Source organism: Piliocolobus tephrosceles, chromosome 16 (assembly GCF_002776525.5).
Source record: "Piliocolobus tephrosceles isolate RC106 chromosome 16, ASM277652v3, whole genome shotgun sequence".
Lineage (NCBI taxonomy): Eukaryota > Metazoa > Chordata > Mammalia > Primates > Cercopithecidae > Piliocolobus > Piliocolobus tephrosceles.
In genome coordinates this window covers 35,081,683-35,103,045 of record NC_045449.1, presented here as the reverse complement: position 1 = coordinate 35,103,045, position 21,363 = coordinate 35,081,683, and the positions used below count along the sequence as shown (strand labels likewise).

General features: G+C 41.7%; 1 protein-coding gene across 1 annotated transcript in view; it reads left to right on the top strand.

Annotated features, from left to right (window-relative positions):
- PPM1E (protein phosphatase, Mg2+/Mn2+ dependent 1E) overlaps positions 1-21,363 on the top strand; it is a gene marked incomplete at its 5' end in the record, with an annotated part of 103,912 nt that overhangs the window by 54,418 nt on the left and 28,131 nt on the right. The window contains one exon of the mRNA XM_023204632.1: positions 18,680-18,798. Within this exon, the coding sequence (XP_023060400.1) occupies positions 18,680-18,798 (119 nt within the window). The remainder of the gene's footprint in view (positions 1-18,679; positions 18,799-21,363) is intronic.

Below are 21,363 nucleotides of genomic sequence, written 5' to 3'. Positions count from 1 at the left end.
GCTCTGTCGCCCGGACTGGAGTGCAGTGGCCGGATCTCAGCTCACTGCAAGCTCTGCCTCCCGGGTTTACGCCATTCTCCTGCCTCAGCCTCCGGAGTAGCTGGGACTACAGGCACCCGCCACCTCACCCAGCTAGTTTTTGTATTTTTAGTAGAGACGGGGTTTCACCGTGTTAGCCAGGATGGTCTCGATCTCCTGACCTCGTGATCCGCCCATCTCGGCCTCCCAAAGTGCTGGGATTACAGGCTTGAGCCACTGCGCCCGGCCCGAACCCACCTTTCTAACTCCTTATAGTTCTGCTATAATTTCTAACTCCTTGTAATTTCTGCTACTGTAGTCAAATAGTAATTAAATGGTAAGTTGGCAGAAATTTTAGGTCTCTCGTGTGTGTGTGTAACTATATCTTTTCAGGCTCCAAAGTCAATAGTGGTCTGTATTTATTCTTCATATATATGTTTTTATCTTTGTAGTTACATGGAGAAATCACAGTGTTTAAATTATAAGTTAAAGTGATTTCTGAGTATCTGAGATATCTATGAATATATAAATAATAGTCTTTAATATATAGGTAACAAGGACCCATATATAATTAAGTCCTGCAAGCACTATAGGTGAATGAAATGCTAAGGATTCTCCTATGACTGGGCCCCATTATGAAATTTAAAGAAATCAGTACTTACCTAGAGCATAAGAAATGAACATGCTCGCCGGGCGCGGTGGCTCAAGCCTGTAATCCCAGCACTTTGGGAGGCCGAGGCGGGTGGATCACGAGGTCAGGAGATCGAGACCATCCTGGCTAACATGGTGAAACCCCGTCTCTACTAAAAAAATACAAAAAACTAGCCGGGCGAGGTGGCTGGCGCCTGTAGTCCCAGCTACTTGGGAGGCTGAGGCAGGAGAATGGCGTAAACCCGGGAGGCGGAGCTTGCAGTGAGCTGAGATCCGGCCACTGCACTCCAGCCTGGGCGACAGAGCGAGACTCCGTCTCCCAAAAAAAAAAAAAAAAAAAAAAAAAAGAAATGAACATGCTCAGTACTCGTAGGCTGTCTATGCTGATACACTAATTCTTTTTTTTTTTTTTTTTGAGAAGTAGTTTTGCTCTTGTTGCCCAGGCTGGAGTGCAATAGCACGATCTTGGTTCACTGCAACCTCCACCTCCTGGATTCAAGCAATTCTTCTGCCTCAGCCTCCAGAGTAGCTGGGATTACAGGTGTGTGCCACCACGCCTGGCTAATTTTTTGTATTTAGTAGAGAGGGGGTTTCATCATGTTGGTCAGGCTGTTCTCAAACTCCTGACCTCAGGTGATCACCCACCTCGGCCTCCCAAAGTGCTGGGATTACAGGCATTCGCCACCACGCCTGGCCCACTAATTCTGATAATGACTTGAATGGTTCCCAAAATGATTTAACATCTGTCTCCTGCTTCAACCCGGTCCCCAGATACTAAAACAAACTGAAATAATTTATGTAAGTAAAGTACTGAACTATTAAAGGTTATTAGAATGCAGTTACATTTTTATAATTCAAAATCTTCCACCAAGCATGTTTTCAGCTGTGGCTATTTTTGAAGTAGAATTGAGGAAGCAAGATAAATATCTGGAGGATAAAGATGATGCTAGCCAACATGAGCTGCAGGAAAGAACAGTCAGAACATTCATGACTATAAGTTTTGTGGGGGTTTTATGTGTGTTTGTAGAACACTTATTGTTAGCTTAAAGCAAGCGAGACCCCATGCTTTGTCTACAAAGCTCAATTTATGAAGTTGTAATAGAGCCTGGAGTTTTGCTTTACAATTTATAACATCAAGAAAGTCAGTATACACAGAAATTCAGGTATGTATTCATGAACATAAATAGCCTTAATGAAGTGGAATGTGTTACTTATGTGACTAAACTTAAAAATTAAAACTAAATAGGCCCCTCATTAATGATTTTCAACATTTTGTTTAAAAAGTATTTATGTATATAATTTTTATATGCCTTAGACATAAAATAAGCAAAGATTTTATTTCTATGAATATATAAAATTTGTACTTTGATACCTAAAACAAACAAGAAAGCATCAAATTGGTATGTATGGAAAAAATTTCCTTCTGTTCTCGGGATGTGAATTGCTTGAAGATAAAAATGAAAGCACTTCAAAATATCTGTTTATATACATAAAAAGAAAAGCATTATTCTTGGACTATATTTGAGAGTCCTAACAAGATTAATTTGACTTGGACACAGAGTCCCCCAAAATGATACTGCAAATGTTAAGGAATTTCTAATAATATTGCAGTTCCACAGTGTTCTCAACACAATGACATTTATAAGCCTAGTACTCCAAACTGCCATGAGTATTGGCTCTCTTTTGATATTTGCTATGCTTATTACATTTGCCAAACTTTAAAACTTTCTGTATCAGGATCTTTCAAGCATTTTAAGAGAAATGATGAAAGAAAGCAACTTGCTATGTTATTATCATGTTAGTCACTCCTAGTGATTCTCTTAAAATGACAAGCATTAATGATAAGCTTTTATTTGAGGTGTATCATTCTCTGATGTGACTGCTTTAAAATATATTTGCAATTCTGATTTTTCAGAAATCACTTCCAACTCAAAGTCAAAACCGTAAGAAATTATTCATGCTAAGTGTTACAGCTTTCTGACATGTAGGAATAACTGATGTGGGTGAAGCATCTAGCTTGATGTTTTATATCTAGCTATTAGTCAGCTAATCCTCCTCCCTGCTTCACTGAAAATATTTTCATTCTGTCTGACAAAAGGTAAAAAAAATTATATTAACTGTGACTAAAAATGTATTGCAGGCCGGGCGCGGTGGCTCAAGCCTGTAATCCCAGCACTTTGGGAGGCCGAGATGGGTGGATCACGAGGTCAGGAGATCGAGACCATCCTGGCCTACACGGTGAAACCCCGTCTCTATTAAAAAAAATACAAAAAGCTAGCCGGGCGAGATGGCGGGCGCCTGTAGTCCCAGCTACTCGGGAGGCTGAGGCAGGAGAATGGCGTAAACCCGGGAGGCAGAGCTTGCAGTGAGCCGAGATTGTGCCACTGCACTCCAGCCTGGGCAACAGAGCGAGACTCCGTCCCCCCAAAAAAAAAAAAATGTATTGCAGATGACACATTAATGAGACTAATGTTTCTTGCCTTATTCTCTAAACTTTTCATTTCTTATATTTGGTGAATCTACATCCAGATAGTTTAATAATTACACAGAAGTTATCCTTTTCTTTTGGAACTCTGATGGAACAAGATTACAATAAAGGTTTTCAGATCATTTTTGTTTTTTGGGATTTTTTTTGAGACAACCTCACTCCATCACCCAGACTGGAGTGCAGTGGTGTGATCGGGGCTCACTGCAACCTATACCTCCCAGGTTCAAGCGATTCTCGTGCCTCAGCCTCCCATGTAGCTGGGGTTACAGGTGTGTGCCACTGTGCCTGGCTAATTTTTGTATTTTTAGTAGAGACGGGGTGTTGCCACATTGGCCAGGCTGGTCTCAAACTCCTGACCACAGGTGATCCACCCACCTCGGCCTTCCAAAGTGCTGGGATTACAGGCATGTGCTACCACACCCGGCCCAGATCATTTTTAATGTAAATTTTAAAACAACTCAGTAAATTCCATAACTATATACTAAAAGTTCACATAGGTAAAACATTTGGAATGCATCCAGTTAATCAGAGTAAGACATGACAGAAATGTAAAGATAAGCAATTTTTACAAAGAGATTAGGTCTGTGAAGAAACATTTTGACTCATCAAGAAAAATTCAGTTAATCTCCATAGCATGGAAGGAGACATGGTAACATTGTTTATAAAGCATTTGAATTTTAAAGGGATCCATCCCATCAATTTATTTCATAATTGTTAAAGGGTAGTAGCTTTAAATTTTTTTCATCATAATTCAGTATATACTTACCTACATATATATATGTGAAACAACACTTTACCTCATGCACCTTATTCTATTTTCTTTAAAAAATGCTGGTCATGCCAGGTGCGGTGACTCGCACCTGTAATCCCAGCACTTTGGGAGGCTGAGGCAGGCGGATCATGAGGTCAAGCAATCCAGACCATTCTGGCCAACATGGTGAAACCCTGTCTCTACTGAAAATACAAAAATTAGCTGGGCATGGTGGCATGTGCCTGTAGTCTCAGCTACTCTGGAGGCTGAGGCAGGAGAATTGCTTGAACTCAGGAGGCAGAGGTTGCAGTGAGCTGAGATTGTGTCACTGTACTCCAGCCTGGTGACAGAGTAAGACTCCATCGCAAAAAAAAAAAAAAAATGTTGGTCATAGGCCGGGCATGGTGACTCATGCCTATAATCCCAGCACTTTGGGAGGCCAAGGCGGGCAGATCACCTCAGGTCAGGAGTTCAAGTCCAACCCGGCCAACATGGTGAAACCCCGTCTCTACTAAAAATACAAAAATTGGCTGGGCGTGGTGGCAGGCACCTGTAATCCCAGGTGCTCGGGAGGCTGAGGCAGGAGAATTGCTTGAACCCAGGAGGCAGAGGTTGCAGTGAGCCAAGATCGTGCCATTGCACTCCAGCCTGGGGGACAAGAGTGAGACTTCATCTCAAAAAAAAAAAAAAAAAAAAATGCTGGTCACAATTCATACATTAATTTAATTACCCACTAATGGATCATAAACTGCAATTTGAAAAATACTGATGAATAGCTGGGTGCAGTGGCTCACACCTGTAAGTACTTTGGGAGGGTGAGGTGGGAAGATCGCTTGAGAGCAGGAATTCGAGACTAGACTGGGCAACATAGTGAGACTATGTCTCTAAAAACCAAAAAAGGGGGCATGGGTCATGGTGGCTTGCACCTGTAGTCGTAGCTCCACAGGAGGCTGAGGTGGGAGGATTGCTTGAGCCCAGGAGTTTGAGGCTGCAACGAGCTATGATTGCACCACTACACTCCAGTCTGGGCAACACAGCAAGACTCTTGTCTCAAAAAAGAAAAAGAAATATTAATGATTTCTTTTTCTAATAATTTTCTAATTTTTTTTCCTTGAAGACATAGAATGTAAGCATTGCCATTTTATGTATTCCTGAACCACTCACTTATTTGGACTCATCTAGACCTTGTTATCAAAAATTGCATCGGCTCAAAAATCTTGTACACAAGCATCCTGCTCTCAAACTACAACTTCTGCCCTAGATTTTGTGCCCAAGTACTCCCACCTACAATTCTTTAATTACATTTAGACCACATTGATTTACAACTCAAGTCTGTTCTTTAAGATTTGAGTATCTTAAAAAGATATTCAATTCTGCCTGATGCAGTGGCTCTCTGTAATCCCAGTTACTCAGGAGGTTGAGGTGGGAGGATCTCTTTAGCCCAGGAGTTAAAGGCTGCACTGAGCTATGATTGTGCCACTGCACTCCAGCCTGGAAAACAGAGCAACATTCTGTCTCTAAAAATAAGTTAAAAAAAATTTTTTTTTAAAGATACCAAATCTCTAGCCAAAGATGATTGAATAAAATAAAAAGTGATTTAAAAAAAGATAACAAATCTGGCAGGGGGCGGAAATTGCAGTGAGCCGAGATCGTGCCACTGTGCTCCAGCCTGGGTGATACAATGAGACCCTGTCTCAAAAATCAAAAATGAAAATTCCAAATCTCCATTTCTCTCCTTCACTTTATAGTGCTACCTTGCAAAACCCCAAATCCTTCTTGTCAGAGACATTTCTCTAAAACTGAAATAAAAAACAAAACAACAAAAAAAGAAAACACACAAATAAAAACCAAAAACGAACCTCGAATAAACCGCCAATCTTGCGACTCTTGATGAACTAGGTGGTTCTTTCTACCTATGCATGTGCCAACATAGATGAAAAAGTCACGCCATCAGAAAAACTGGTTTTATTTAAAAATTATCTCGAACTTTCCACAGTCTCTTAGCACTGTGTGACAGTCCTACTACTTTCTGATATGACTATTTCATATCTACATTGACTTCATCCCTCCTCCTCCCTTTCTACCCTCATGACCTAGTTTGTGATTTATTTTTTTTTTTTTTATTTTTTTATTTTTTTTTTTTTTTTTTTTTTTTGAGACGGAGTCTCGCTCTGTCTCCCAGGCTGGACTGCAGTGGCCGGATCTCAGCTCACTGCAAGCTCCGCCTCCCGGGTTTACACCATTCTCCTGCCTCAGCCTCCCAAGTAGCTGGGACTACAGGCGCCCGCCACCTCGCCCGGCTAATTTTTTTGTATTTTTTAGTAGAGACGGGATTTCACTGCGTTAGCCAGGATGGTCTCGATCTCCTGACCTCGTGATCCGCCCGTCTCGGCCTCCCAAAGTGCTGGGATTACAGGCTTGAGCCACCGCGCCCGGCCCCTAGTTTGTGATTTAATCCAGTGGCTCTCAAAATGTGGTTCCCAGACCAGCAGCATGGGTTCATGTTTAACTTGTCAAATACGAAAATTCACAGGCCTCACATCAGGCTTACTGAGTGAGAAACTCTGTGGATGGGGCCCAGCAATCTGTGTTCTAAGAAGCCCTGCAGGTGATTCTGATGCATGAGAAAGTTTTGAAAATGGCTCTTGCCTCATACTTCATTGAGAAGTCCTTCTTTAGAATGTAAGCTCTAAGAGGGCAGTTTTTTTTTTTCTTTTTGGTTTATATATATCCTGAGCATTAGAACAGTGCCTGGTAGGCCTCAGTAAATACTTGTTGTTTCAAATCATTAAATGGGAATACCCGTCGTTTCCTGCTAACATCTAAAAATGTACCTGTGTCTGTATTGATTTTCTTCGTTTTCCGACTAAGGAAATGTGCCTCATCCTACAGTCAAATTCCACACCATTCTAAAACAACAACAGACTTTCTCTTTCCCCTATCCCCTATCAGTTACTGCCCCATATCTCTGTTTCCCCTCTGTGCCAAATCTCCCTGCCCCCCACTCCGTAACCCATTCTAGCCTGATTTTCACTTTTACTATTCAATGGTTCTTGACAAAGTCAGTAATTTTTTTATTGTCTTTATTGAGATATAATTCACATAATATAAAAGTTACCCATTTAAAGTTTACAACTAACTGATCACAACCAGTCATAGTTTTCTTTGTTCCTTCTCTACTCCCACTGCTTCACATGACTCGCCTTTTTAAAAAAGTGTACAATTCAAGGATTTTAATATAGTCACAGTTGTTCATCCATCACCCTAAGTTCCAGAAAATTTTCATCACCCCAGAAAGAAATCCCCCACCTATTAGCAGTCACTCCTCATTCCCACCATCCCTCCAGCCCTAAGCTACCACTACTCTCTGCTTCTATAAATTTCCTATTCTGGGCTTTTCATATAATTCTTGTTATAGAATTACAAATTCTATAATAAGTGGTCTTTGTGAGTGGCTTCTATTGCTATCCATAGTGTTTTCAAGGTTCATCCACATTGTAGCATGTGTAAGTGCTTCATTCCTTTTTATGGCTAATATTCCATTGTATGAATATATTGCATTTTATTTATCCATCAATTGATTGACACTTGGTTGTTTTTACTATTTGGCGATTATAAACAATGCTGCTATGCACATTAATGTACAAGTTTTTTGTGGATATATGTTTTTATTTCTCATGCATACATACCTAGAAGTGGAATTGCTGGGCCGGCCATATGGTAACTTTATGTTTAAAATGTTAAGGAACTGCCAAAGCAGCTGTACCACTTTTTTTTGTTTTTTTGAGATGGAGTCTTGCTTTGTCGCCCAGGCTGGAGTGCAGTGGCACGATCTCGGCTCACTGCAAGCTCCGCCTCCCGGGTTTACGCTATTCTCCTGCCTCAGCCTCCCGAGTAGCTGGGACTACAGGCGCCCACCACCTCGCCCGGCTAGTTTTTTGTATTTTTTAGTAGAGACAGGGTTTCACCGTGTTAGCCAGGATGGTCTCGATCTCCTGACCTCCTGATCTGCCCACCTCGGACTCCCAAAGTGCTGGGATTACAGGCTTGAGCCACCACCCCCAGCCTACAACTGTACCACTTTATATCTCCACTAGCAATGTACCAGAGTTCCATGTATCCATATAGTTGCCAACACCTGTTATTACTAATTGTCTTTTTTGTTATAGCTATTTTATTATAGCTATCCTAGTGGATGTGAAATGGTTTCTCATTGTGGTTTTGATTAGCATTTCCCTAATGACTAATGATGTTAAAAGGGGAAGAAAAAACCTGTTTTTCTATACAATCACACACTGCTTTTTTTTTTTAAGACTGAGTCTCACTCTCATACAGTCTGGAGTGCAGTGGCACGATCTCTGCTTACTGCAACCTCCATCTCCCGGGTTCAAGCGATTCTACTGCCTCAGCCTCCCAAGTTGCTGGGATTATAGGTGTGCCACCACACCCAGTTAATTTATGTATTTTTAGTAGAGACGGGGTTTCACCATGTTGGCCAGGCTGGTCTCGAACTCCTGACCTCAGGTGATCCTGTGATCCCAAAGTGTTGGGATTACAGACATGAGCCACCTTGTCCAGCCTCACACACTTCTGACACTAAATGTGTGTGGGGTTTTCCCACCAACCAATTCTCCGTTCCTCCCTGGACATCAATTAGGTGTCTTGGCCGGGCGCGGTGGCTCAAGCCTGTAATCCCAGCACTTTGGGAGGCCGAGACGGGCGGATCACGAGGTCAGGAGATCGAGACCATCCTGGCTAACACAGTGAAACCCCGTCTCTACTAAAAATACAAAAACTAGCTGGGCGAGGTGGCGGGCGCCTGTAGTCTCAGCTACTCGGGAGGCTGAGGCAGGAGAATGGTGTAAACCCGGGAGGCGGAGCTTGCAGTGAGCTGAGATCTGGCCACTGCACTCCAGTCCGGGCGACAGAGCAAGACTCCGCCTCAAAAAAAAAAAAAAAAAAAAAATTAGGTGTCTTACAATTTAACTCAATTCTGACACTAATTGCCTGGAGTTACAACAGACCCCACGGGATACGGGCTCAGTTCTGCAAGATGCCCCACCTCAGATGCCAGTTAAAAGTCTGGACCTTGGCCGGGCACGGTGGCTCAAGCCTGTAATCCCAGCACTTTGGGAGGCCGAGACGGGTGGATCACGAGGTCAGGAGTTCGAGACCATCCTGGCTAACACGGTGAAACCCCATCTCTACTAAAAATACAAAAAACTAGCCGGGCGAGGTGGCGGGTGCCTGTAGTCCCAGCTACTCAGGAGGCTGAGGCAGGAGAATGGCGTAAACCCGGGAGGCGGAGCTTGCAGTGAGCTGAGATCCAGCCACTGCACTCCAGCCTGGGCGACAGAGTGAGACTCCGTCTCAAAAAAAAAAAAAAAAAAAAAAAAAAGTCTGGACCTCCTCAACTTCTGACCAACTGGTTATAAATCAAGGATTCATACAACCTTCTCCCAAGTTAAATAATTTGCTATAATGTCTTAAAAATTCAGGGAAACATTCACTTATGTTTACTGGTTTGTGAAAGGATATTATAAAGGATACAAATGAACGGCCAGATAAAGAGAGATACACAGTGTGAGGTCCTGAAGGGGAAGGGTCCCAAACATAAGAGGTTCTGTTGGAGGTGGCACATAGTTACTTTCACCAAACCAGAAGCTCCCAAAATTCCATCTTTTAGGGATTTGCATGGAGGCTTCATCATGTAGGCATGTTCAAATAATTAAGTCAATCTCCCATCTCTCTCCCTTCCCTAGAAAATGGGAATAGGGTTGAATATTGCAGGCCTCTTATTATGGGTTGGTTTTTCTGATGACCAATTCCCATCCTGAAGCTATCCAGTAGCCCACCAAGAACTGCTTCATAAGACCAAAAGGCATTCATAGACCATACAGGAAATTCCAAGCTCTGATATAGAAGCTCTATGTCAGAAACCAGGTTCAAAGACTAAATATTAGAAGATGCTTCCAGTACCCCTATCATTCAGGAAATCAAAAGGGTTTTAGGGGCTCTGTGTCAGGAACCAAGGCAGAGGACAAATATATATTTCCAATTATTGTCACAGATATTGCATATCTTTTCATGTGCTTATTGGCCATTTGTATATCTTCTTCGGAAAAAAGCCTATTCAGTCCCTCTGGGTTGTCTTTTTATTATTGAAATATAAGGATTCATTACATATTCAGGATACCAGTCTCATTAGATATATGATTTGCAATTTTTTTTGTTTTGAGACAGGGTCTCACTGTCTCTTAGGTTGTAATATAACAATGATTATGGCTCACTGCAGCCTCAGACTCCTGCCTGGGCTTAAGCGATCTTCCTGCTTCAGCCTCCCAAGTAGCTGGGACTACAGGTGTGCCCACCATACCCAGCTATTTTTTTGTTGTTTGTTTTTGAGACAGGATCTTGTTAAGTTGCCCAGGCTGATCTCAAACTCCTGGCCCCAACCTTACTGTCACAAAGTACCAAAATTACAAACATAAGCCACTATGCCTGGCAGATTTGCAAATATTTTCTACCAGTCTGTGGGTTGTCTTTTCACTTTACTGATTTGTGATACAAAAGTTTTAAATTTTGATGTAGTCCAATTTAACAGTTTTTTCTTTTCTGCTTTTGCTTTTGGTGTCAGATCTAAGAAAACTATTGCCTAATCCAAGGTCATGAAGATTTACTCCAATGTTTTCTTTTAGGAGTTTTATGTAGTTTTAGCTTTACATTTAGGTCTATGATGCATTTGGCGTTAATTTTTGTTTATGGTGTAAGGAAGGGATCCAACTTGATTATTTTGCATGTGGATATCCAATTTTTCCAGCACCATTTGACCATTTCTTGAAAAGATAGTTATTTTTCTGTTTTTTGTTTTGTTTTGTTTTGTTTTTTGTTTTTTCTTTTTAGACGGAGTCTTGCTCTGGTGCCCAGGCTTGAGTGTGGAGTGCAGTGGCATGATCTCAGCTCACCACAACCTCCACCTCCTGGGTTCAAGCAATTCTTCTGCCTCAGCCTCCCGAGTAGCTGGGATTACAGGTGTGTGCCACCATGCCAGCTAATTTTTATATTTTTAGTAGAGACAGTGTTTCACCATGTTGGCCAGGCTGGTCTCAAACTCCTGATCTCGTGATCTGCCCGCCTCAGTCTCCCAAAGTGCTGGGATTACAGACGTGAGCCATGTGCCTGGCCTTTTTTTTTTTTGAGACAGTCTCACTCTGTCACCCAGGCTGGAGTACAGTGGCGTGATCTCAGCTCTCTGCAACCTCTGCCTCTTGGGTTCAGGCAATTCTCATGCCTCAGCCACCCAAGTAGCTGGGATTATAGGTGTGCAACACCACACCCAGCTAATTTTTGTATTTTTGGTAGAGACAGGGTTTCGCCATGTTGGCCAGGCTAATCTTGAAGTCCTGGTCTCAGGTGATCCACCCACCTTGGCCTCCCAAGGGGCTGGGATTACAGGTATGAGCCACTGCACCTGGCCTTTTTTTTTTTTTTTTTTCCACTTATTTGACCTCTCAGCAATTGACAGAGTTCACTACTCCCTCCTTCAAATACTCTCTACTATCTTGGTTCTCCTTTTACAGATTTTGCCATTTCTCTTTAGTTTTTATAGGTCCCTTATCTTCTACTAAGCTTCTAAATATTGGGTTTTCAGTTATTGTCACTGTATTGCGAGTTACCACAAAACTTAGTGGCATAAAACAATTATTTGTTATGCTCACAGTGTCTTTCAGTCAGAAATTAAAACTGGGTAAAGCAAGGTCACCTTATCTCTGTTGCAACTGGGGCCTCAGTTGGAAGACTTAGGCTGGGGGATTGGAATCATCTGAAGGCTTGTGAACTTACATGTCAAGCAATTGATAATGGCTACTGCTGGGGGACCTCAGGCTACATCCACATGAGCCTGTTCATGTGGTTTCTCCACATGAGCTAGTTTGGGCTTCCTCGTGGCTTGATGGCTTGGCTTAGTATCAAGAGCAAGTATCCAGAGGGAGACAGAGGAAGAAAGAGGAAGCCATGGCCTTTTATGAACGAACTTTAAAGTCATACAGTATCACTTTTGCTACATTTTTTTCATCTGAATAGTCACCACACCTCACCCATGTTTAGGTTAGGAAGGGAAACAGACTATTTTTTTATGGGGAATGGCAAAGTTCTAAAATAGCATGTGGGACCAGAAATATTGTTGTGGCCTTTTAAAAAATGATCTGCCACAGTCTTTTCTGGCCACACAATTCACATCCTTCCCATGTGCTAAATACACTCACCCACATCCCCTAAGATTTCCCAAAGTCTAATCCCATGATGGCATTAGGCTCAGGCTTGAGATCCAAGATCTCATTGAGGCCAAGACCGTGGCAGATAAGATTTCTTAGGTAAGGGTTCTTCCCTTAAAAAAAAAAAAAAAAAAAACTCCAATAAAAGTTTAATTTTTATGTTTATCAAAATGTATACTATATTAGATCATTTGTGTACCAATAATTATACTGATAATGCAATGAAAAAGAAAATGTTTAACACTGGAACCTTATGGTCACAGGAAGTTTTTAAAAATTTAATTTCAATTTTCATAGATATTTTTACTGCAGAGACATATTATATACTGCTTTGGCTAAGTCCCATAGGTTTTGGTATGTTGTGTTTCTGTTTTCATTTGTTTCAAGGAATTAGTCCATTTCCTTCTTAATTTCTTCCTTCACCCATTGGTTGTTTAGGAGCATGTTGTTTAATATCCATGTATTTGTGTAATTTTGAATGTTTCACTTGTTGTTGGTTTCCAGTTTTATTCCATTGTGGTCAGATAAGATGCTTGATATGACTTCAGTTAAAAAAAATGTATTTAGCCTTGTTCTGTGTCCTAACATATAGTCAATCCTGGAGAATGTTCCATGTGCTAATAAAAAGAATGCGTATTCTGCAGCTGTTGCGTGAAATGTTCTGTAAATGTTTGTTAGGGCTATGCTATGGTTTATCTGATGTTTCTTTGTTGATTTTCTGCCTAGATGATTTCTCCAAAGCTGAGTTGGGTGTTGAAGTCCCCAACAGTTATTGTATTGGCATCTGTCTCTTCCTTTAGATCTAATAATATTTTCTTTATGATTATGGGTGTGCTGGTCTTAGGTGCATGTATATTTACAATTGTTATAGCTTCTTGATTTGATCCCTTTATTACTATATAATGTCCTTCTTTGTCTTTTTTTATAGCTTTTGACTTAAAGTCTGTTTTAGCTGATGTAAATATAGCTATTCCTGCTTGCTTTTGGTTTCCATTTGCGTGGAATATCTCTTTCCATCCCTTCACTTTCAGTCTGTGTATGTCCTTACAGATGAGGTGAGTTTCTTGTAGACAGCATATAATTGGGTCTTGTTTTTGTTTTTGTTTGTTTTGCTTTTGTTTGTTTTGTTGTTGTTTAAATTCAGCCAGTTTCTTTTAATTGGGAATTTTATCCATTTTACATTCAAGATTATTATTAATAGATGAGGACTTATTCCAGACATTTATTGATTGTTTTCTGATTATTTTGTGTAACCTTTGTTCCTTCCCCTCTTATTATTTATTTTTATAGTTGGGTAGTTTTCTGTAGTGATAAGATTATTTATTCCTTTCTCTTTCTCCTTTGTCTGTTGGCTCTCCTGGTGAATTTTATAATTTCGCATATTTTCATGAGGGCAGTTATCATCTTTTTACTTCCAGGTGTAAGACTCCTTTGAATGTTTCTCCTAGACTGGACTAGTGGTGATGAATTCTCTTATTTTTTGCTTGTCCAGGAAAGATTTTATTTCTCCTTCATTTTTGAAGAATAGCTTTCCTGGGTATAATATTCTTGGCTAGCTGGGTTTTTTTTCCTTCTATACTTTGACTATATCATCCCTTTCTCTCCTGGCCTGTAAAGTTTCTGCTGAGAAATCTGCTGCTAGTCTAATGGAGATTCCCTTATATGTGACTTGATGATTTTCTTTTGAAAAGGAATTCTCTTTTAGAATTATTTCTTTGTCTTTGCCTTTTGATGATTTGACAGCTGGGTGTGGTGGCTCATGCCTGTATTCCCAGCACTTTGGGAGGCCAAGGCAGGTGGATCACCTAAAGTTAAGAGTTTGAGACCAGCCTGACCAACATGGTGAAACCCTGTCTCTACTAAAAATACAAAAATTACCTGGGCATGATGGTGGGTGCATGTAATCCAAGCTACTCTGGAGGCTGAGGCAGGAGAATTGCTTGAACCCAGGAGACAGAGGTTGCAGTGAGCTGAAAATTATACCATTGCACGCTAGCCTGGGCTATAAGAATGAAACTCCATCTCAAAAAAAAAATTATTTTTTGACTATAATGTGCCTCAGAGAAGACTTGTTTGGGTTGAATCTATTTGGGAACTTTCCAGCTTCCTGGATCTGAATATCCATGTCTCTCCTAAGACCTAGGAAGTTTTCAGCTATTATGTCATTAAATATATTTTCTACACCATCTCTCTTTTCTTCTCCTTCTGCAATGCCCATAACGCAATTATTTGTTTGCTTAATGGTGTTCCATAAATCCTGTATGCTTTTTTCATTCTTTTTTATTTTCTTTCTTTTTTTTTTTCTGCCTGAATTTTTTTCAAAAGATTTGTCTTCAAGTTCAAAAATTTTTTCTTCTGTTTGGTCTAGTCTGCTGTTGAAGCTCTTTATTGTATTTTTTATTTCATTCATTGAATTCTTCAGCTCTAAGATTCCTGTTTGGTTGTTTTTTTATGATATCTCTTTGTTGAATTTCTCTGATTTTTGTTAACTGTTCTATATGTATTATCTTGTATCTCATTGCATTTCCTTAAGATGATTATTTTGAGCCACATGTGATGGCTCATGCCTATAGTCCCGGCTTCTTGGGAGGCTGCAGCAGGAGGATTACCTGAGTCCACGAGTTCTGGCCTGTAGTGTACTATGCTAATCTGGTGTCTACACTAAGTTTGGCATCAATATGGTGACCTTCTGGAAGCAGAGAACCATCAGGTTGCTTAGGGAGGGATGAACACAGCTCAGGTCAGAAATAGAGCTGGTCAGCCAGGTGTGGTGGCTCACACCTATAATTTCAGCAATTTGGGAGGCTGAGATGGGTGAATTGCTGGAGCTTGGGAGTTCGAGACCAGCCTGGGCAACATGGTGAAACCTCATCTCTATAAAAAGTATGAAAATTAGGCTGGTGGCTCACGTCTGTAGTTCTAGCTACTTGGGGGGCTGAGGTGGGAGGATTGCTTAAGCCCAGGAGGTGGATGTTGCAGGGAGCCAAGATTGTACCACTGCACTCCAGCCTGGGCAACAGAGTGAGACTCTCTTAAAAAAAAAAAGAAAAGAAAGAACGATAAATGAAGCAGATCAAAACACCTATGCCGATTAATAGTAGGATCATGCCTGTGAATAGCCACTGCACTCCAGTCTATGCAACATTGTAAGACCTTCATCTCAATTTTTTTTTTTTTTTTTTTTGAGACAGAGTCTCGCTCTGTCGCCCAGGCGGGAGTGCAGTGGCCGGATCTCAGCTCACTGCAAGCTCCGCCTCTCGGGTTTTACGCCATTCTCCTGTCTCTCAGCCTCCCGAGTAGCTGGGACTACAGGCGCCCGCCACCTCGCCTGGCTAGTTTTTGTATTTTTTAGTAGAGACGGGGTTTCACCGTGTTCGCCAGGATGGTCTCGATCTCCTGACCTCGTGATCCGCCCATCTCGGCCTCCCAAAGTGCTGGGATTACAGGCTTGAGCCACTGCGCCCGGCCTCAAATTTTTAAGAAAAGATTATTATTTTGAATTCTTTTTCTGGCATTTTACATATTCCTTATGATTGGAGTTTGTTCCTGGAAAATTATTGTATGCATTTGGAGGAGTCATGTTTCCTCAGTTTTTCACATTTGATGTGTCCCTATGTTGATTTCTACACATCTGGTAGAACAGTCACCTCTTCCAATGTTATGGAGTAGCTTTCATAGGGAAAGATTTAGTCATGTGGATGGGTCTTGGGGTATCATTTGGATGGCTGCAGTGGCTATGGTTCTAGGTGGACACGGTGGTGTAGTTTCTTTTGCTGTAATCTGCACTAGTGATGTTTGTGAGTGTCCCAATGGCCTAGGCTGTTAGAGTTTATGGCAACAGTCATGTAGCGTTACTGGGGTTGGGACCATTGGACTATTTCTTAGGTCAGGGACATGTGCATGCACATGATGGGTTGACCAGCTTGGGGTCTAGCTTGCTGAGGCTGTGGCCATGGACTGTTACTCTGGCTGGGGGCACATGTGCATGGCTGCCCAGCTTGGAGGTATGACAACCTGGGGTGGGACCTCCAGGCTGTTCCTCTTCTGGGTGCAGGCACACAGTTTCTTGGCCAGCATGGGGTCATATCCACTGGAAGAAGACCTGCCAGCGTGTTTCTCAGGCCCTCGGCATGGGCAGGCCTAGGGTCGTGTCCTCCAGGAATGGGCCTGTAAGGCTGTTTATCAGGTTACGGGCATGGGAATGTTACTGCTTGGGTGTGTGCCTGCTGGCGGTGGCTCACAGAGATACCTGCCAAGGGTAGCCTGTGGGGCTGGAGTACTAGTTTTTTGTTTCCTTTTTGTTTGTTTGTTTGTTCGTTTGTTTTGAGACAGAGTCCTGCACTGTCGCCTGGGCTGGAGTGCAGCGGCATGATCTCAGCTCACTGCAACCTCCACATCCCAGGTTCAAGTGACTCTTCTGCCTCAGCCTCCCTAGTAGTGAGATTACAGGTTCCCGCCACCACACCCAGTTAATTTTTTTTTTATGTTTAGTAGAGACAAGGTTTTACCCTGTTGACCAGGCTGGTCTCAAACTCTTGACCTTGTGACCCGTCCACCTCAGCCTCCCAAAGTGCTGGGATTACAGGTGTGAGCCACCACCCCTGGCCTGGAGTGCTAGTTTCTTAATGACAGCTCCTTAACTATTGTTCCACTTGACTGAAAACCTGTGAACTAAAGAGGCAATTTATCTACTCCCTTTCCCACTATAACCCAATATACAATGATGTGGCATAGGATAATCTTCTCGTTCCCAGAGGGGGAAGCCAGGAGGCAATAGAGATCACTGATCTAGAGCAATTCTCTTTTTATGTTTTCTCCCTATATGATTGTCTTAGTCTGCTTTGAATTGCTATAAAGGAATACCTGAAGCTGGGTAAATTATAATGAAAAGAGGTTTATTTGGCTCACAGTTCTGCAGCTGCACAAGCACGGCACCAGCATCTGCTTCTTGTGAGGGCTTAAGAAGCTTCCACTCATTGCAGAAGGCAAAAGGGAGCCCTCATGTGGAGATCACACGTTGGGAAATGAGAGAGAGAGGGTAGGAGGTGCCCAGCTCTTTTTAATTTAATAATCAGATCTCACAGGAACTAATGGCACAAAAATTAACTCATTACCACAAGGACTACACCAAGCCATTCATGAGGGATCTGCTTCCATGACCCAAACCAGGCCCCACCTTGAATATTGGGGATCAGATTTTAACATGAAATTTGAAATATCGAAACTGTATCAGTGGTCTTTTCTATTTCTGTAGCTTTAAATATCATTCATACATTTGCAACTTCCAAATTTCCTAACATCTCAAATGCCAGACTAGAATATCCAGTTAACCATTTGACACCTTGACTAGGACATCTCAGATATTTCCATAGTTTTTTTTTCTTTTTTTTTTTTTTTGAGACAGAGTTTTCACTCTTGTTGCCCAGCTGGAGTGCAATGGCACAATCTCGGCTCACTGCAACCTCCACATCCCGGGTTCCAGTGAGTCTCCTGCCTCAGCATCCTGAGTAGTTAGGACTACTGAGGAGGATGGATCACCTGAGGTCAGGAGTTCGAGATCACCCTGGCCAACATAGTAAAACCCCCATCTCTACTAAAAATACAAAAATTAGCCAGGCATGGTGACGCACACCTGTAGTCCTAACTACTTGGGAGGCTAAGGCACGAGAAAATAGCTTGAACCTGGGAAGCAGAGATTGCAGTGAGCCAAGATTGCACCACTGTACTCCAGTCTGGGCAACAGAGCAAGACTCTGTCTCAAAAAAAAGGTTCTGTATAAATTTTATTCCCCCTGCCTGGAGTATTCTCTCCTAACTTCCCACTCCCACATAACTGAGTCTTTTTTGTCCTTTAAGGTGTTGCTTTCCTGACCATTCCATCTAAGTACATACCCCTCTTTATTATTCTCTGTCATTGTATCCTGTTTGTTTCCTCTATAAAACTTATCCTGGGCTGGGTGCAGTGGCTCATGCCAGTAATCCCAGCACTTTGGGAGGCCAAGGTAGGCAGATCACCTGAGGTCAGGAGTTCAGGACCAGCCTGACCACCATGCAGAAACCCCGTCTCTACTAAAAATACAAAACTTAGCTGGGCATGGTGACACATGCCTGTAGTCCCAGCTACTCGGGAGGCTGAGGCAGGAGAATTGCTTGAACCCAGGAGGCGGAGGTTGCAGTGAGCCGAGATCACACCATAGCCCTGGGCGACATAGCAAAATTCCATCTAAAAAACAAACAAACAAAAAAGTATCCCACTTTTAAGTTATATCCTATTAGTTTGTCATCTGCCTGTAGCTCCTATAGGTAAGGAGCCATGTCTGTGTTATGTATCAATATATACCCAGTGCCCAGAGTGCCTACTCAATAAATATTTATTGAATATTGTTTAAAGGTATAATTTTGTTTTGAGACAATGTTCTAATTAATATGTAATTATTAGTAATGTTAAATGTATTACCTCCTAATTCTTTTGCTGAAAATAGCCTTTTTTTTCTTTCAGTAATTGCCCTTCCTTTTTGGCTGCTGCTTTAGCCAGAGCCACATCGGATGAAGTCCTTCAGAGTGATCTTTCTGCACATTATATCCCAAAGGAAACAGATGGCACAGAAGGGACTGTGGGTGAGTACCTTTCTACATTATTTGTTTAAATATATTAGAATCTTCTATGTGTAGTGGTCCACAGAAAATATCTGCAAAATACTAAATCTAATTACATTTACCTGCTGGTTGTTTATATAGTGGTAGCAGGAGAAAAATAATGCAACTTTTTTCAAATAAATCAATAAAAGGAGAGGAGAAGAGAAAAATACAAGTGTATTTTGAAAAAGGTAGTTTTGAAAAAGGTAGAGTAGTATTTAGAAGGTAACTGGAGCAACAGGAGATTGTCATAAGTAATACCTATATGAATGGAAAGATTAAAGTGAAGAATGTGAAGATATAACAAAAAAGATGAGTGGGTGAGGGAGAATTTGAGCAAAACCTATTTGAAATGTTTAGCTTACCTTTAAAAATCCAAGTTAGGGCCGGGTGCGGTGGCTCAAGCCTGTAATCCCAGCACTTTGGGAGGCCGAGACAGGCGGATCACGAGGTCAGGAGATCGAGACCATCCTGGCTAACGTGGTGAAACCCCGTCTCTACTAAAAAAAAAAAAAAATACAAAAAAACTAGCCGGGCGAGGTGGCGGGTGCCTGTAGTCCCAGCTACTTGGGAGGCTGAGGCAGGAGAATGGCGTAAACCCGGGAGGCGGAGCTTGCAGTGAGCTGAGATCCAGCCACTGCACTCCAGCCTGGATGACAGAGCGAGACTCCGTCTCAACAACAACAAAAAATCCAAGTTAGGCCAGGCGCAGTGGCTCACGCCTGTGATCTCAGCGTGAGAGGCCGAGGCGAGCAGATCCCCTGAGGTCAGGAATTTGAGACCAGCCTGGCCAACGTGGTGAAACCCCATCTCTACTAAAAAGAATACAAAAATTAGCCAGCGTGGTGGCACACACATGTGGTCCCAGCTATTTGAGAGGCTGAGGCAAGTGAATTGGCTGAACCTAGGAGGCAGAGGTTGTAGTGAGCTGAGATCGTTCAGCTGCACTCTAGCCTGGGAGAAAAAGGAAAAAAAAAAAAAAACCTTAACTTTGTATCAAGTTAAAAGATACAAAAATTCAAGAAATCAGTTGTAACACAACTTCTTACTAATTATATTACATTTTATATCTACCAATAAATAGAGCTCTTTATGATAAATATGCAAATGTGATTTAATTGCATAGATCATTTTACATTTTTTTCCAGATAAATTATGAGGCTCTATTTCTTAATGAAGTCATGTTTATTAATGTCTTAGGCTTATACATATTTGACAGGATCAAAGAAAATATTTTTATAAAAATTAGAGAATTACTACTTAAAATTGTTAAGAAATTTTAATATTTCAGATTTGTTCTATTTAAAGCATTTGCCTTTAAACATGGTATATATGGAGCAAAGCATATATTAATGAATCTGAGTAGCTGGATTCCAGAGAATGTGAGGCAAATATAAAAGTAAACATCTCTGTTCTTCCTTTATCTCTGTAGATTGTGACAGAATATTGGCAAGGAAGGAATTACTCTTCTTGTTTTTACTGACAGTAACTGATTCACCTAGAACCAAATTGTTCCAGAGTCAAGTTGGATAGAATTTTTGCTATAAAGCATTGGTCTTTCCTCTGCTACTGATGCATAGAATAAAAGCCTTATAATGAAAAGATAGATTAAATTCTGCTTCACTCCAGCCAGGGTAACAGCTGATTCAGCTCCAGCTCAGAACAATGACATTAATGACTGATGAGTAATTTACAGCTGTGAGGGGGTGGACTGCTACTTCGGACAATTTTCACTTTTTCGCATCCCTTTTTTTATTTTATTTTTCCATTTCAAGCAGCAATTATTTATATACTGATGTCTTACACTACTCCCTGCAGAAGGAGAATACTTAATCTAGAAAGATTGGACTGTTGTCCTACATGCCTACTTTGGAAGAATTTTTTGATCCCTGTAAGATAGAAAAAGTGAAATGAAGCAGTTTCTTTTGGTGGACATAATTGGTTATTCTGATTTTTTTATTTTTCCAAGAGATTACCTAGTAATGTCTCCATGCGACTGCTGTGATTCAGACTGATCTACTATTATTCTAAACTATTTGGAAATCCTGTATTTATTTAGCCCCAATCACTCAGGGTGAACTGCACCACAGAGAATCTCTATGGGGCATATTGTGTTTATCCAAACATCAGAGAAGGAAATGAGCATACTGAGTAAGGCCTGCTATCACTGGCTTAAAGTCCTCACTGAAGTGCCTTTTGTCTCTCCTCTTGGTTGTTTCCAAAAACAGACTTTAAAAAAAAAAGTCCTGGCCGGGCGCGGTGGCTCAAGCCTGTAATCCCAGCACTTTGGGAGGCCGAGACGGGTGGATCACGAGGTCAGGAGTTCGAGACCATCCTGGCTAACACGGTGAAACCCCATCTCTACTAAAAATACAAAAAACTAGCCGGGCGAGGTGGCGGGCGCCTGTAGTCCCAGCTACTCAGGAGGCTGAGGCAGGAGAATGGCGTAAACCCGGGAGGCGGAGCTTGCAGTGAGCTGAGATCTGGCCACTGCACTCCAGCCTGGGCGACAGAGCGAGACTCCGTCTCAAAAAAAAAAAAAAAAAA